General features: G+C 37.8%; 1 protein-coding gene across 6 annotated transcripts in view; it reads right to left on the bottom strand.

The window, feature by feature from the left end:
• Positions 1-4,106: 4,106 nt before the first annotated feature.
• TAB2 (TGF-beta activated kinase 1 (MAP3K7) binding protein 2) overlaps positions 4,107-18,106 on the bottom strand; it is a 64,612-nt gene continuing 50,612 nt past the window's right edge. For all 6 annotated transcript variants that reach the window (XM_080614659.1, XM_080614660.1, XM_080614664.1 and 3 more), the window contains 5 exons: positions 16,540-18,052; positions 10,815-10,975; positions 10,096-10,189; positions 8,731-8,811; positions 4,107-6,068 (listed from right to left, as the gene is read on the bottom strand). In XM_080614659.1, coding sequence (XP_080470785.1) covers positions 5,923-6,068; positions 8,731-8,811; positions 10,096-10,189; positions 10,815-10,975; positions 16,540-18,052 — 1,995 coding nt within the window. In that variant the 3' untranslated portion in view covers positions 4,107-5,922. The remainder of the gene's footprint in view (positions 6,069-8,730; positions 8,812-10,095; positions 10,190-10,814; positions 10,976-16,539; positions 18,053-18,106) is intronic.

Below are 18,106 nucleotides of genomic sequence, written 5' to 3'. Positions count from 1 at the left end.
CCACTCTTATCATTTACAGTCTTGTCAGCTTTGAGAGCTGATATTTGCTGCACCTTAGTCTGCATACTACAATGCAGTGCTAGAAAAGTAACACCACCTGCTTCTGCATGTGAAGAACAAAGGACAGAGTATTTTAGTCCATTTCCTCTATGTCTCCATCACCATATATCTTATCCCTGGATCTCAATCACAACAGGAACCACAATTCAGGCAAACCTGATCAGCCACAGGCTGGATGTGGTCTGCTAACATCTACTAAGACAAAAACCACATAAAACCAACTTCATATGCATTTCCCTCCATTTGTTACCAAATTAACTGCATCAAAATTGTATTGGCACTGTGCTCCCATAAATGGCACGGAAAAATTGCATGCAGTCACAGAATTTATAGCCATAACCCAAGGTACATCCATAAAAAAAAGGATTAGGTTTATACAAGCACCTCAAATTGCTCATTTGAGTAGTACCCAAACTGACATGCTACTTCAAAATCTGCACTCACACACAATAGTGCTTTATTATTTTAAGTAAACTTGTAAATAACAGGCAGTTTCAACCCATGCAGATAATCAATCATTTTGGCTCAAAGTTCTCAGTAACTATGCATAGATACTTGCAACTTGGAAGTTGGATTGCAACTAGATGATCTTAAGGTCCTTTCTAACCCTAACCATTCTATGATTCTATTCTAACTTAAATCAATGAAGAAAATAGAACACTGGGAAAAAGAGTCAGATAAACTCATGCCTGCAGCAGCACTGCACTGGACAGAGATTGTTACATTTTAGTTATGTATTAAAAATATCTATGTATTAGATGAAAATGTAATTATATCCACTTACACTGCTGGGAATGAACATGTCTAAAGTCTGACAGAAGCACGCACTTCTGCGAGTTCTACCAGTGCAGCCCCTGAAGGCACCACTGTGTGAGAAGCTATCCTGTGAAAGGAAGCATACCATCGATAGACATTTGCCTGAAGAAAAACAGATCAAACCCAGAGAACTGTACCAAAAAGTCAAAGTTTAGTGTGATCACATCATTCCAAATGTTCATTAACATTCCTTAGTGTTCCTATAGTAGTTTGGCCTATAAGGATGCTGGGGAGGAACTCTTCATTAGGGACTGTAGTGGTAGGACAAGGGGTAACGGGTTCAAACTTAAACAGGGGAAGTTTAGATGAGATATAAGGAGGAAGTTCTTTACTGTGAGAGGGTTAAGCCCTGGAATGGATTGCCCAATAAAGCTGTGAATGTGCCATCCCTGGCAGTGTTGAAGGCCAGACTGGACAGAGCCTTGGGTGACATGGTTTAGTGGGAGGTGTCCCTGCCCATGGCAGGGGGATTGGAACTATATGATCTTAAGGTCCTTTGCAACCCTAACTATTCTATGATTCTAAGCCCTCAAACATTTCATACCAACTCTTCCTGTTCTCCCTCTCTCCCTCTAGTAATTTTTATGTAGCTTACACAAAGTATGAACCTCACAAGCTATTTTGGGCTACATAAAATTAAAGACTATTCCTGAAAGTTAGCAATAAAATTGTTATTCAAGCAGTCAGGCTTGAAAAAGGAATGCATTGTAAACATTCTACCCTGTACGAAGAGTGCAGAGTAAGGAATCAAAATATTAAAGCTGATTTCTATTTCTCTGTTCAAACTTAGGATAATGATTTTAATTTTTTTTACAAGATATGAATAAAAGGGTAAATACTCGATAGATTTCAATGCTTGGTGACTTTTTTTTTTGTTTTAAAATGCTTCTTCAACATCTTTAATCAAGTCTTCTTTTAATTTGTATCCAGCCTCATATCATAGCCATTCAAGGTAGAGGAATCTGACCGAAGACAGTATTGATAAGGGTACTTTTCTCCTTGGGCACCTACAAAATACACCGAAGGCAGACATTTCAAGATCATAAAATTGATTAACTTCACATAAGTAAAACAAACACACACAGACAGGCACAAATACTGACTATGCAGTTTTAAAAATCAATCTATCATTAGCTTGAGACCAAAGACATCAAATCTCACATTTAATCTGAATTTCAGGGGTGCCACACATAACCCTACTGCTGGGCAACAGAATACCTCTACTGATCAGTGGCTGCAGAAGACAAATGTTTTTCCAGTTTATCTAGGAAGCCACCAACGTGAACTGGAGTCAGTTCCATGCAGCTGAGCTGACGTGACACAGAAGCCCGCTTACCAGCTCTCTGGCTCAGTTTCACTGCCTTCATTTCTAAAGTTACCCCAAATCTGAAGCTTGATGATTTTATAGCGTTTCACACGCTCACAAAAAATAAATCAAAGCTTCTCTAAAAGCCCAGGAGTGTAGTTCTCCCCTCCTGCTAGAGTGAAATAATATCTCTCCCCCCTCCCCATTATAGAGAGCCAAAGACAATATAGAAAAGTCATAAATCGGCATCCAAGATAAACTTTTGATGTTCATAATAAAAAGTTTAACCTTATTGCAAATGTTTCAATTTTTATATTTATCTTCTATGAGGAAAAATAATAAAATTCAGCCATGAAATCTATTTCATCCTTCAAAATTTAAACCCTTAAAACCCTACCCTTTAAAAACATACAATAGTGACATGCCAATATACCAACATCAGCTTGAAGGAAGAGCTAATGACGTTATGTGACTCGAAAAACAGGAAGAATGCAAAAGGTAAGGTGAAGGTAAAAGTCTGTGGAAAGGACAATAGTGGAGATGTCATTTCTCTTCTTCCAGGGTTCCAGGATCAGTTACTGAAAACACTGCCTAATACATTCTCATACTAATCACAGAATCACAGAATATGAGGCTGGAAGGGACCTCAGGGATCATCTCGTTAAACCTTTCTTGGCAAAGCATGATCGCTATAAACAGACATTCTCAGAGACAAGAATGCTTTCTAAGTGTGTTATTTGTGCTGTTTGACAATAAAAATATTTTATGTAAGTCCAAAGAAGATAATTCTTTAGTCATACTTCCAGTGAAAACTATTTCTTCCATTTCATCAAGTATCAAAACTGGAATTTGCCTTTTATCACTAAGTGACTATATGCTGATGACTACTTTAAAATATACCTAGTTTACACAAAAGTATTGCTTATTTGAGAGCTGTGTCAAGGGCTCTGCATAAGTAGCTGGAGCTAGGATGTAAGTTGGTTTTTTTTCCCTCCTTTCAAAAAATAAACACTCAAACAAATGCAAGGAAAAGATCAATTACATATTTGATAGGATGAACAGAATTCCATTTTACCTATTTCCCCAAACATGTTTTTTCCACCCGACAGCTGACTGGAGTTTTTGATTTGTTTCTTTAATACAGCTGCCCTCCATGCTCCAAACAATATTCGTCACACAGCAGATTAAGGCACTCCAGTTGATTCACCTGTGTTAAGGAATGTTTCTTGCTGGATATGTAGTTAATCTGTTTATAGATGTCTCCTGAAGGGCTTTTACATGGCATGACTGGGTCTCAGGAAAGCCCAACTCCACATACCAGATGTCTCTCTACACCACGACCAAGTGAGAAGGACAAGTCCAGGAACACTCCACATCTTACAACAGTGTAATATACATAGCACCAAAATACAGTTTAACCACATTAATCCTTAAACTGTACTTATATTAACAGTACACAAAGTATCTTCTATATCATCTAATACCTTAGACAAAGTGGTTGCCCATTTCGTATTTGAAAAATATTTTAAAAATCGTAAACCCTTAAAGCATGAAGTAAAAAGGGCCCACATCTAGCTTACTACTCCATAAATAAGTGAATGGTTTTTATCAGTACAGCTTTATGGAACACATTCCTTACAACAGTCACTGAATTAGAATCAAACAGAATAATGCATGGGAGAAAAGACAAGATTCAACAAAACAAAGGCTTAAATAAAATCTCTGGTCATAAGAAAATAAGAAAAACCTACTTTCAAGACTGCTAATCTTATTGTTCCATTGAGTATTGTGTTGCTCCACAGCATGGGAAAGGCAAACAAATCACAAACCCAAACATTAGAATATAATTTTTTTTTTTTAATTTTTATAAATAACTTATCTGTTACAAAGGCAGTTTACCCAGCTAAATCACAAAACCATCAACTCAAGATATCCAAATTAGGTTTTATTAATAAACAGGTAAAAACTGATTTGTCAATCTTCACATAGAACTGCAGATGAAGCTGAAAAACAAGGCCTCATTTTATAAACAAAATGCATTGAATGCAAGTGCTTCGGGTCTACTGCCTAATTACCTGGGATTGGCATTTTCTTCCCACATAAAAAAAAAAGCAAAGCCTTCAAAACAAAGGCCTCTGTGCATTCACATAGATCACTTGTAAAACTCCTAACAAAAGTGTCCACTGGCAAATGTTTACAGTGGGTGACAGTCTACTTCGTCTCTTGCTACATTATTAGCACTCCCTCCAGCCTCACGCTAAGTGCTGCTACATCATTCTTTGTGTGCCATCTTTCATGCATACTGTACTGGAATTCCATTTGCTTGATTTCAGTTACATACATCCCCGATCATGTGAATATTTTCTTTAAAAAAATAGATCATCAAAATAAAGAGATGCTTGAGGTTGCTTCAGTGTTCAAGTCTGTTTGATTTCTCTTTTCCAGCCTTTATTTCAGTTGTCCTAAATATTGCTATCCTTGTTTTCTATAAATATGAGACTTCACCACAAAGTCAGGTTTAGAAACCTGCTGCCGAAACAGGAAAGCATTTAAAGTCCTTGAACAAAGCTGTACGATGCTGCTGCTGTTGATTTTGGCACTGTATGTACTTCCCCAGCGAATTTCTCTTCAGGAGTCTGCAAGATACCCAGCAGATGAAGCAAGCTTAAATCGGATGCCGATCTGTTGGTGGGTTGAAAGTTTCTTAGTACAAAGTTTCCTCATGCCAGACAAAATGCTACCTTATGTCACCCACCGTAAAACTCAGTGTACAGAGTGAACTATATGCATAACTCTTCCAACTTTTCCTGCATTTTTACCACGCTGCATCTGCAGGTCTTCACAGATCATCAGCATTTACAAGAGCAATGTACAGAATGAGCAGAGGAAAGCTATTTTGTGCATAGTTTCTTATTAATGCTCTTATTTTAAGGCATTGCTTCTCTCAGGTAAAAGCTTTAAAAAAGGGGACATGATCGTGCTTAATCACTTAAAGGAAAAAAAAAAGAAAGTTAACAAAAAGACTATTACACTATACATACAGAAGTACAAGAAAATAATAAAGGTGAAGAAAAGAAATCACTTAAAGCAGGCTCTAGAGCTATGTACAGTAGGAAAAAGCTTTGGGGTATTTCACTGTGTGTATTGTACAGACAACGCATGCAGTTTTTCCTTTCCATCTTTAGATGTGATTGTACTTGGCTTCACAGAGATGTTTTCAGGGAAGGCAGAAAGTACCACTGATTTGTGAAGTTCTTCCCTTTATCGAAGGCACTATTATGGCAGCAAACAGTTTACATAGTTAAACCTTGTTCTTTTTAGATCTCCTCTGTGCATGTAGTGTTCCACTGAAAGCTCTGAAAACAAAACCACTAGCACTCTATTCCTTTCCCCTGTCAAAATTCAGCAGTGACACTGGGGAAGAGAATGGGCAACACCCAAGCACTGAACATGGAGTGTGTTACTGGGATACTGGTAATACTGTACATGGTTTAGGCAGCTGGCAACTGAGTCTTCCAGCAGATTACCTTTCAGCCGATCGATTTCAACTGCCTGTGACACAACACTGAGGTATTACTAGCTCTGTGGGCTGACATTTAACATTAGCAAAATACCATCTCGTCACACCTTCAATTTTACAAAATCCTATGCATAAATGCTTTTTTTTTGTCCCCCCCAATGACTGGATAGTTCCTTGTAACGTTTGCTATGGTTTTACAGAAAGTAATGAGCCTGTTGGCTCAGAAATGCCTGGGCATTTCACACTGTTCACAGCGATTTAAGGCTGGATGATTTAAAAAAGTACAGGCAGTACAACTCCACTGAGCTCCCTCATCTTCATCCGTGTCTGGAACAGTCTTTGGTGTTTTCACAATGGACCTCTGATCTGTAACATGAAAGAGGTAAGATAAGCAGTTACTAACCAAGAACAGCATGGAAAGAATTTTGAGATGATTTTTTTTTTTCTTTTCAGTAACTGAGAACTATCTTGTTCCTCTGAGAACAGCACAGTTATTGCAAGTGACAGAGGCAGCTTTTTACCACCCCCTTGACTACAGCTTGATTGTAAGTCAGCCAAAAGGCACAAGGTGAAACTATAAAAAGCAAGTTTCCCATCCCTTCCCTCTGCTTTCTTCCCTTTTGGTCTCAGTTCAAAGCTGTTGCATGTAAAGGAGATAAAATGTAGAAATTAATCAGCACAGGAAACATGCACAAGATTTAGTAGTCTGAGGTCTATGGAGCAGTCTAAAACTCATTAAGTCAAGAAGTGGTTTGTAACCTTTTGACACATTTAACATTTAGAACCAAAAATGAATATATGCAGCTCTTCCCCCAAACAAGTAAGTCAGATACACTAAAGTGAAAATCAGTGCCTAGGTCTGATACGCTATAGAGTAATCCCACCAAGCATACAAGTGCATCTCTTTGCATGATCTGAAAAGACAGAAAGTGAAAAGAGAAAAGACAGAAGATGGAAAGAAAGAAGATCGACTTCTCAAGTTAAAGGTTCTCAGTTTAGGTAACTGTAACAAAGTCTTAGTCAACTGCAACTGCTGCAGAACGACTGCAACAGTTTCAGGAAGTACAATGGTATTGATCACAACTGCAAAAAGAATTATTTTTCATTCTTTTGTCAACAGTGGTTAAGTCTGGTTTAAGTTGCAGCTTATATCGTAGTTAAACTGTGTCCTGGTTTAGCAGTAGCAGTCATTTTTTCTACTGGTGCAGTGCTGTGTTTTTGACTTTCCGCCTGGGAACAGGGCTGATAACAGCGATGTTTAGACTGACCAAGGACTTTGAGAGTCTCATGCTCTGCCAGGGAGGAGGAGAAGCCAGGAGGAGGCAGGGACAGGACACCTGACCCAAACTAGCCAAAGAGGTATTCCATACCACAGCACGTCATGCCCAGGAGGTAGAACTGAGAGTCCCCGGAAGGGCTGGATCATGGCAGGGTGGGGGTGAGGTACCGGTCGGTGAGCGGTTGTATTCTCTTGCTTGTTATTTCCTTTATCATTATTACTATTAGTGGTAGCAGTAGTGATTTGTGTTATACCTTAGTTATTAAACTGTTCTTATCTCAACCCGTGGGAGTCGCATTCTTTTGATTCTCCTCCCCGTCCCTCCAGAAGCGGAGGGAAGAAAAGTAGGGGGGGGAAGTGGACTTCGTGGTTCTGATTTACGGCCTGGGCTTAAACCACAACAAACTGAAACGTTAATGAACTGAAAATTCAGTTAAAATTAACAAAAGACTAAGATACAGTAGAGTGATGCTTTTTAAGAAAGAAAGAATTAGAGTTACTTCAGAGGTTAATAAACCAGTCAGGGTTAACTTTGCATTTTCAAGGTAGGTTGTACCAAATAGTTAAACATCTAAATTTGTGAGTTCTTAGAAGATTAGTCAAGGCAAATATTAGCTAGCCAGAGAAAATTAATTTTAATTTTCTTCTTTGATAGGTTAGGTTTTATTTAATGCTAAGGGAACTTTGTAATTGACAAAACTTATGGTAAATTCTTCATGGTTCTGCTGTAAAGTTTGTCTAAAAGTACTGCGGGTGGATGTAACTTTACTCAGTATTTTCAGTTAATATAATATTAACTTAGATAATGGAAGGTAAAAACCTTATAAAGCATGAAGAAGAGCACCAGTTTGGAGGAGCTGTAAACAGTCTGAAGGACAAAAAAAGTACAATTTATCTAGACCGTACTGAAATACAGAATGGCTAGAAATACATAAAATGCGATTCTGTAACAACTGTTACTTGCACACTACAAGGACCAATCACACATATATCTTATGTAAAGAACTTCCTGGACAGAAAGACTAGACAGAAACGAGTGGATTATCTATTTCATTTGGTGGTCTGCTTATAGGACATGGTATGATGCTGTTGCAAACAAGTTAATTTCATTCTCTGCTTTAGGTAACACACAAGGTAATTACTGTATTTTATCTAACATCCCATTAGGGCAAGAAAATAAAGTGCAAAATAGTGTTCAAGACAGACTGATAATTTCAGCAATACTGACTGCTCTATTGGGCAGCATTCCTTTCATTGTCAACTATGTAAAACTGTATTTAACAATACTCAGAAAAGGCTTTTATGTAAATTGTTAAAACAAACTGTACAGTAGCCAGGAAGTCAGGGTCAGCAAACTGGGTTATTGGAACATGTAAATAAATCTACTTTTCCCCAAAGAAAATTATGAAGTTATCTAAGTGAGTTTCACTCATTCCTAAGCAATGTATCTCGTGCTCTCATTTTAAAGAAAAAATAAAATGTATGCTTCCATTTACTTAAAATACCCCCCAACATATTATCCATCTTTAAACGTATCCCATTTAACATATTTCTTTCCTGAATACATGAATAGAGAGGAAAGCAGCAAACAGAAGCTATTTACTGCCAATACAGGTAAAACACAAGGTTCATATGATTTTAAAGTAATCTATTTCATAATCAACATTTAAACTAGATTCATAAACTGCAACTTGGTATTAGATGCAAACTGGATATCAGTATTAAATCCAAATTTTACCAGTACAGTACCTTTGGGTTTTGGAGGAACCGGACCAAGAAATCCAATATTATCGTAAAAATTATGAATAGCACTGGGATTAAAATGTGGTCCTAAAAATAAAAAAAGTACAGCAGTCTTAAAAATAAGCTTGGGTAGGAAAGCATATCAGGTTTTTTTTGGCACCAATTCTGAAATAGTACTATTACTCACTTATTACCTTTTAAATCAGTGTGTCAATACAGACCCGAGTGAGATATTAGCGATGTCAAAAATACACTTGAAGAAACTTATTGCCCAAAATATTCAACAGAGAAGTCAGAAATGGAATCCAGTAGCACAAACCCCTTAAATATATTTTTTCTGCCATTCAAATATTTAACAGCATTTTATTAGTAAATTTTACCCGAGACACTTTCTAAATTGTAACTTACTGAAAGAGATGTGCTATCTACTACACAGCATATTATATATGCTTAGATTTAATACCTAGAGGAACTCCTAATTCCAATTTACTGTAAGAGACAGACAAAAATCGCATGCAATTTGAATATTTTATTTAAGGTCAAGTTTTTACATCCAGTACAGCTGTCTACTTTCTCCTTATCTGCAGGTACACTGTCTGAAAGAGAACTTCATAGCGATCTAACAGCCTGCTGCTGCTGCTGCTGAAAGTGGAAAGCATTAGTCCTTTCCCTTGCCTCTCCCTCACATCAGCTGTAGCAAGCTCTTATTTTCTGCTTGGCTAGGGAGCAGAATCAGCTCTGCAATGGGTCTAAAAAGCTAACACAGAGCCACAGCCACAGTAAGTGGCAAGAGAGGGAAACAGGCAGAGAAGGGGACCTCTTGCTGGCAGCTCTTGAATTGGCTCAGCTGTCTCATAATTTCACTCACATGACCAATAGACTGTGCCCCTGTAGACAAGAATAGGAGGAGAGCACACTGGAAGTTACAACTGTACTTTATATTTGCTAACTTGAGAGGCTGAATACAATACAGAAAAAGTGAAAGAAGAGATAGACACATAGGTATAGCTGTATCATTTAGAAAACAGCTTCTCCCTCTTCTTTGATACTCAAATAATCAGATTTCCCACCCCAGGGTTTATGAAATAAACAGCATCACAAGTTTCTTCTGAGTTACGTAGGAGATAGGAATGACTGTGGGATTAGGAAAATCATAAAGCCAACGACAACAAAAAAAAACCCCAAACAAACCCAGGCTTAGACCATTACTTCCATGGTTTCACTCAAACTAATGTGATGATTTTGCAAATAGTGTGTATCTTTATATATAGTGTGTATTTATAACAGAGACTTTTCTACATGCAGACAGTGAATGAAGGAAAAAAAAAAAATCAGTATTTACAGTTGTTGATGTACTAAGACATACTGTACCTCTTGCTTGAAAAAGATCAATCTCTTTGGTTAGGCAATCTATGTCTATCTGCAGCTGTCTGTTACAACTTCGTAACTGTTGCATTTCTTCCAGCTGAAAAAAAAAAAATCTGCCTGTTAAATTTTTCCATTTCATTATCAGTCATCATTCACACGTAAGCAGACAGCATCCAGTTATTTCAGAAGCAAAGATAAAAGAATCTTCCTTTATAATGACCTTTCTTTTAAGCCAAGCATAATCTTACACAAAGCTTTCAGACCCACTGAATTCTCTCATCAGATTTCAGAGCTGACTGACTGACTCCAGATTGTGGCCAGGACAGAGTCAACAGTTCACCAGGTCAATGGCTCATCTGACACTGAAAACTGGTGCATTAATCAGTTTCCCTGAGACTGGTATATGCATGAACACCAAAAAGTACTTTGCATAGAAAGCAGTATGAGTATTAATTTGTAGTCCGAAACATAAGGAAGGACTACCAGGTCAAACCTTTTGTGACTGTCTTTAAAAGCAACACTTCAAAAAGGAACTAGTGAACTGAAAGGCTGTGGTTCAATAATGCATGTTTAGTCTTTAAACTACACTGTTTACTGGTTTAATTCTAGCTGTATTACTTGTCACTAGTATATTGTCAATATGTGAGCAACTGTTCCTTTAATTTAACGTGACAGACCACACTTGTGGTTTACGTTTATAGCCTACAGACGCTTCAACTTACTGATGGAATCTGGGATACAGAATTCGATCTTTTCAGGCGCCTTCGTGTTAGATTATTCTCCATTTCATTGACCTCTGATTTTAGTTTATCCAACTTTTTCTTTTGAATCTCAAGTTCTCGCTGAAGTCGCTCCATCCTGGCCTTCTGGTGTACCAGTAAAGCTGTAATACATAAAGTCCCATTTTACCTACTTTATTATTCTTCACATGGCAACATCAGCTAAAGATGAAAGTTAGTATTCTTTTGGGAAAATACAGACAAAAATTTGTTAGAGATTGCTTTTCCATTCTCCTCACAAGCAAATTTCTGCCATAAGACACAAAGTGTTGTATTTCTGAAAACAGCACAAATCAATTACAGACAAAAAGCAAATACAATGAGAAAGTCATACAACATAACAGATGACCATGCAAAATTCAGCTGTAATCTGTAAAAGTCTCTTCCAAGAACCAAAGCAACCTACAAGAATGATGACCAGAAAACAGCAACAAATGTTCCCCTACATTATATTCACCCAAACACTGTAAAACAGGTAGCATGAAGAGGATTTCAGAGAGATGGCCGCAATACAAAGAACACTACATATGCTAGATACGCATCAAAGTTTTGATTTTTATTGCTATTTGGATTTGAATATAACAAATTGTTCTTGTCATAGCAGGAGATCCTATATGAAACTAAACCAGAAAGTACTACAGGCAATACCACTGGCAAACATCAGTTACAGTTATCACAGAGGCTAGACTGTATGCCATTTTATTCCTGAACTATGGCACAAACCCACTAGTTCACCTTCTAATTTCTAACACTGCTTACTATTTGTAAAGAAAATGGCATGAGGAGACCTAATTTAGAAATGGTGAAGTTATCATTTAAACCACAGGTTTTTTAAAGGTATAAAGAACGTAAGTATCAGGAGATGAAATCGATTTTATACAAACTAAGGAGTTAATTTCATTAAAGGTAGGTGTACTATTAAATATCATCAAGTAAGCAGGTAACACTGCTCAAAGGAATAATCACCTATAAAAATGAAAATGTATTTCATTAAATAAATGCAACAATGATTTCAACTTCTGCACAGCTATTAATTAATCCATTCAGCTATTAATTCATATAAACTGGGATCAGCTTCACAGACCATGGATACTTTCATAGCACTATGGAAATTATAATGTAGCAGCAATAACAAGGTATTTTAGAGAGACTGAATTTGCCTCATTAAGTATTTAAGCAGACTCTGGCTGGAACGTAATATTTACTTCAGCATGGTTTCTTTCAGGTACCAAAATATGAGAAGCACTCAAGTTTGGTTGGTTAAGTTTCCTCAGTAGCAGCCGAGTAAAAAACAAAAAGAAAAAAAAAAGCACGTCAAAAAGATGCAACTTTCCACATCTTTGGCAAGCAGAACTGCCCTCTGTTGCATTTGTTGCCTGTTCATTCATTCACACATCATATTTTTGTCTTCCAGAGGTTCTTCAAAAGGAGGAACCATGCCAAACTATTTTTGTACAGTGTTACAGAACTGCAAGGCCTTACAGAGATTCAGCCCAGGCTTTTGAGTCACGTGTTCAAAAGATACTTTTGACAAACAACAAAGCTGCTTAATCTTCTGCTTAGTTTTGTTTAATTTTATCTGCATAAACCTTTGTTTGTGGTAGCCACACAGTCACACTATAGTTAAAGTTGCAGCTGTGCTCATATGTAATATAAAAATTTAGTAACTGAAATCCCAAGACAAAGATTTTTGTTGAAGACTTGGAATCATCAGGTCAGTAGTTTAAAAAGACAACCTCTCCTCTTGAAAAGCTTTTTAGGAATTCGAACAACTGGAGGAACTTTTTCCCATTTATGAACTCCAGAAGTTACAAATGTAGCTGCAACTATAAAGAAAGGAAATCAAAGACTACTTTACATCTACTCTTGTAAGGAGAGTACAAGCTCTTTTTTTTTTCCTACACTTCATTTCTACTTTTAGATAGTCTTTTCTATTTCCACTGCCTTGGTATTACTGCTGAGGCAACTGTTCAAAGGCCAGGTCATTGGTATCTGACCTGCACCAGCACAGCTGTGCTCTACTGACCAGACTCAGAGCTCTTCAGACCCATCCAACTACGGATGCTGGTGAGCAACAACTACGCTGGAGGTAGTAAGCGAGGAAGGCTGATACCAGAGTATCTCTAGGACATATGGCATGGACTCAAGAGCAGACTAATGAGCAAGACACTCCCCACGGATTTTTTAAACCTATTTTTGTAAAGGGGAAAACCCCCACAATTCCCCCTTTTTGTGATTTATTAATTAAGCTGTCATTATGGAACTGTGTATGGAGCGGAAGGCACTGATGGATGCCCAACAGCACTACCACATGCTCTCCATTTTCACATCACTTTCCAGGCACGATCTAATTTATTCTCCTAGTAGCCATGTGACTACCATTTTATAATTTCAAATCCCAAAAGATTTTAAACACACTCATTACAAAATTATTATTATGATTAAAGAAGAATCCCTTGATACTGCTATGCAACACTTCTATTAAAAATAACTTGGATAAGTGACTGGCAAGACATTGGTTTAAGTGGTGGCTTTCACATACAATTTAGTAATTTTGCCTAAATACCATTTTGGCAGCTGTAGGAAAAAATGGGGTGGGGAAGACAAAATCTCCCCATATCCCACTGTGGTATTAATGGAAACCAGCAATTTAAGTATTCAGCTCCCTCTAGTGTTGATCAGAGCAACCAAAAACATTAAGAAGAAACTGCACTGATCTGTGAATCTAATACTATTCAGCTACTAGATCTAGTTTAGACTGACCATGAGGACACATTTAACGGTCTTTTTGATAATCCTGTGCTTCTTGCAGGAAGGGGATTCGACCTATGTGGGCAGCATAGGCACATCAAGGTTCCTCTACATAGGCCAACCCTGGAATATGAGCCAGAAAGTCTCAGGCTTGTACCTGTTTATTTGGGCATCCTTAAAAAGAAGGTATTTCCTGTAATCATCCTAGAAAAGAAGTACAAAATTGCCTTCTCAACTTGTCATTATTGTACTGCAACCAGAACATATTTCATATTCAGCTTTTTAATTATGTGCAAACAGGGTATTATGCACATTCAATTTTTTCAGCTTCTGTCCACATTCAGCAGGTTGGCAAGAACTGCATGATTCAGTGCTCTGGCAGATGCCACTGGTTCCTTTGAGGTTCAAAGCGCACATTTTCCACAAAAAGGCTGTAAATCATGGTAATGACAGGAAGCATGAAAGTCTGGAGGACAAAAGTTCACTTCTTCCTGGATACCTACTCAATCAGGTACTAAACATACTTGCAAGTTTGAAAATGTATGCATAATTGTTTTCTTGAAGCCTCTGTGAATCTGAATTTTAAACAACTACTACTTAAGCATGTCTTTCGTTATTGTGTTTCTAAGGGAAAAAAAAAAAACTAATCTAGGAACACAATGATTTCACCCTATTCTACAGGCCTATCAATGTCTGAAATTTCTTAGTTTGCCAAATCTGGAGGAAAGGGGAATTCTGGCATTGCAATTGTTCTGTGGCAGTAGATTCAGGACACACTTAAGTTTGTGCACATTTTCAAAACCTGTATTTAAAGCTACACAAATTCAGTCATTTAATACGCGATTTCAAAAGTTCAAACTGATTTTGGTTTTGTTCTCCCTTTCCAGTACTCTTTAAATTTCATTTTTTAAAGAGAACATTACTTAAAAGTGAGGCCTGATACAGAGACAAATATAATTCTGTATTTTATTCTTAGATCACATGAAGTAATTGGAGGATGGAGCACAGCTGTACCTCACTCAAGTAATTTATTTTTTTTTTTTAAGACATCTACAAGGACTGGTTAGGATTTTAAGAAACTTGTTTCCTGTGGCTTTTTTTCTTTCTGAAAATTTTAAAAAGCTCCAAGAAACCAAAGCAAGAACTGTGCAAAATATGTAGTTACTAAACTAGTTTACCAATTAACATTTTTACATTAAAAACAGTGGCAAGAAGTGTTCAGTACATGTACATTCACATACATATCTATGGGTGGTACCAATGACGAACTATGCATGCCATCCCCTCCCCAAGACAAAGAGAATATGACAGACAGTCAAAAGCCAAGCAGGATTGAACTGAGGGACTGAAGCTCCCTAGTATGAAAACATCAACCTGAAGATTTTATTACACAGTTACGTATTTTCTTAATAGGATACCTGCCCATTACAAAGATGGAAAGTTATACACAGAATGAGCACCATGAAAATAATGGCCTCACTATTCAACATATGACTGCATGCACAGTGAGAGTACAAGAGATGAAATAGACCTGGTAGAAGTCAGTCCCATCAGAACGACCGAACAGGAGAAAGGGACACCCTTCCCCAACAAATATCTAAAATGCAGAATGCATGATGCAAATTCATGATCTAGAAGAGTGTTTAGATAGAGCCTAAGGAAAAGATTTCAACTGCTTAATTTCTGGGTCCCTAACAGTCTTCTAGGACTAAACAGCCAGTCAAGCCTCCCGTCTGCGTGAGAAAAGGGAATACCACTCCTGGAGGGCAATTTGTTTTGCTTTTCTACAGATGAACCATTTTCTGGTGTTCTTGAACTCTTCACTGATTGTGAAAGCCAAGTCTAGAATGATTAGCTTTTTGGTTTTGACAGCTAAGGTGTAGACACTTGAGTTAGGAAGGATTACTTTCTCACCAAAACATAATATCCAGAAGTAGTAGACAAACTATAATCAGTTTTTGATTTACTTCATTGCTATAGTACTCCAGATGCACACCAGGTTTTAGTGTCCTGACCACTATAATTCTAAAAAAATAAAATGGCTAAATTTATCTGAAGAATGTTTAGAGCGGTCATAGAATAAGCCAGTTTTTTTAATGCTGAACTGTTTGCCATATCCAAAGAAAACCAATAAGGTCAAAGAGAAATTATTTTGACAACCTATTGTGAATACTGCTTAAATATTCAAAGGCTCATTCAACATCTTTATACAAAAACATCTTTAAACAGGAGGGTTAATAAACCACCAAGTTGGTAATAAGAGCATGCAAAAACCATGAAACAGAAGAAAAAGATTAACAAGTTGAGCTGCTGTATCGTGTATTCTATGTTTTACCCTCCTCATCACCACTGATTCTTTAAAATAGCTTTCTCTGGCATGGTGTTCCTTCTCACATTTTAAAACATAACAGAAGTAAGTATCAAGACTTAAAGCATTTTATTGTCGGGCACACATTAGGAAACATGGAAGCCAACACTTCATCCCACTAATTTCTTCTGAAGTCTGCTTTTCTTGCTTCTTCAGTAACACTTGGAAAAAAGAAAAAAATGGGAACATTTTCCAATGGAAACAGTATCTCAAACGATTCAAAAATCTGCCAGTAGGCTGGTAACTTTAAATTGTTAGGACAAATTGAACAAGTTTAGATGTTTCTTTCAGAACACATAAAACACTATGACTCTACTTCATTATACAGATAACGTATCTACTTAAGACAAACAGAAGAATTATCTCCAAGTATTCAGTTACATGTCTTTACCATAAAAAGAAATCTATGATTATAAAGCTTTTTTATTTTGCTAGTTGAAGATACTATATTAACATTCACAAAGGTTATCAACTGTTTCCTGTTCCGTAATCTACATACTGAATTGACTACCTGGTTGAAATCTCTACTATTTATATTAAGAATATTACCTTGCGTGTAGGCAGCATCATCAGATCCCATACTCAATTTCCGTGCATCACTGATCCTATCCACATGTGCTAAAACAGGGTCAGCAAGATGCTGGATACCCTCTGGTTCAACATAGTGATCAGGAAGGTTTAGAAGGTTTGTAGGTTCAAAGGTTGGGGACACAACCCCTGGGGAAACTGCAGGGGGCTTATTTGGAGAAACTGTAATTTTAAAAGTATATTTTGTGTTAGGCTGCGTAACCACCACTCGAGGAGAGGTTGCAGCGGTGCTGTTGCCCACTGCTCGACTCTTGGGTGGATGATGATGAATAAATGCAGGACCCATGCTTACTTGACCAGACATATTCCTAGAAGCAGCAGATACTCCAGGATTTGTTGATATGAAAAGCGTGGGCTGGTTCCGCACAACTTGATCATCTCCTGTTGTGGCATTTGCTGAAATGTAGACCTTAGGCTGACTGCGTGTGATCACTTCATCAGTATTTGGAGGACTGGCCGATATGTAAACAGTGGGTTGACTTCTACTTAACGTCTGGCTGTTGAGGGAAGAGGGAGTAGTGGAGGTGCGAGGGCCAGTTGAACGCAACTTAGAAGAACTGTTTCTTTGTGGTGGTTCAAGTTTGATTTCAATTTGGTTTTTGCGAGGTCCTGTGGATATATTCTGAATGTTGTATTGGCTATGAGCAGAGGATTGTGAGCTACCAGATGAGTGAATCATAGGTGCTTGTGGAGTAGTAGGAGAACTGATAGGCATATAGACATGAGAAGTCTGGTGGCCTTGCTGATTTGCCTGCGTTGAGTGTTGCGATGAGGTATGTGGCGTAGTACTGGATGTAGGAAGAGTAGTCCAGGGACTTGGCTGTGAAGGCTGGTAGACTTGCTGAGGGTGCATGGGATTAAACTGAGATGCCCAGCCTGGCTGCTGCTGTGTCTGTCGAGTGGTACCACTAGGAGCTGTGATGTAAGGCCTAATATAGATAGAATTTCCCTGTGGACTGTTAAGTACAGGAGGAGGTACACCATGTATGTGCAAAGACGTAGGGGTATTGCGACCAGGCTGAATATTTGGGGCTAAAGTTACCATAATGGGGTTGAATCTGGGTGTTTGTTGAGACAAGTTAGATACTCCTTTGCTGCCTAGGTGAAATCCAAGATGCTGTCCTGGATTAGAAGTACTAACTGTATTAGCCATCCCAAAGACATTAAATCCTTGTGGAACCTGAGCAGGTGCTGTCTGTGGTTCCTGATGAAACAGTTCATTGTTGGACTGATTGGTTTGAAGGTGTCCATCACTAACGCTGTGAGCTAGAGTCCTACTTCCATTCATTCTACTTCCTTCTCTTCCATGGTGATACACATTCTGTGACTGCAAATCCAAATTAAGAGATGTCATGTGATTTCGTAGTCCAGGAATTCCAGAATCATCAGAAAAACCTAGGTCTCCTTCACCGTAGAGATACTTAGTGCTCTCCTGCGAGAGAACTGCGCAACAGGCATCCAAATTATTGTTATTCTATAAAAGACAGATGAAAGTTTGATATTACTGATACAATACCATCACAATTAG

Source organism: Psittacula echo (genome assembly GCF_963264785.1).
Source record: "Psittacula echo genome assembly, chromosome: 4".
NCBI lineage: Eukaryota > Metazoa > Chordata > Aves > Psittaciformes > Psittacidae > Psittacula > Psittacula echo.
This window is presented reverse-complemented; position numbering and strand designations above follow the sequence as displayed.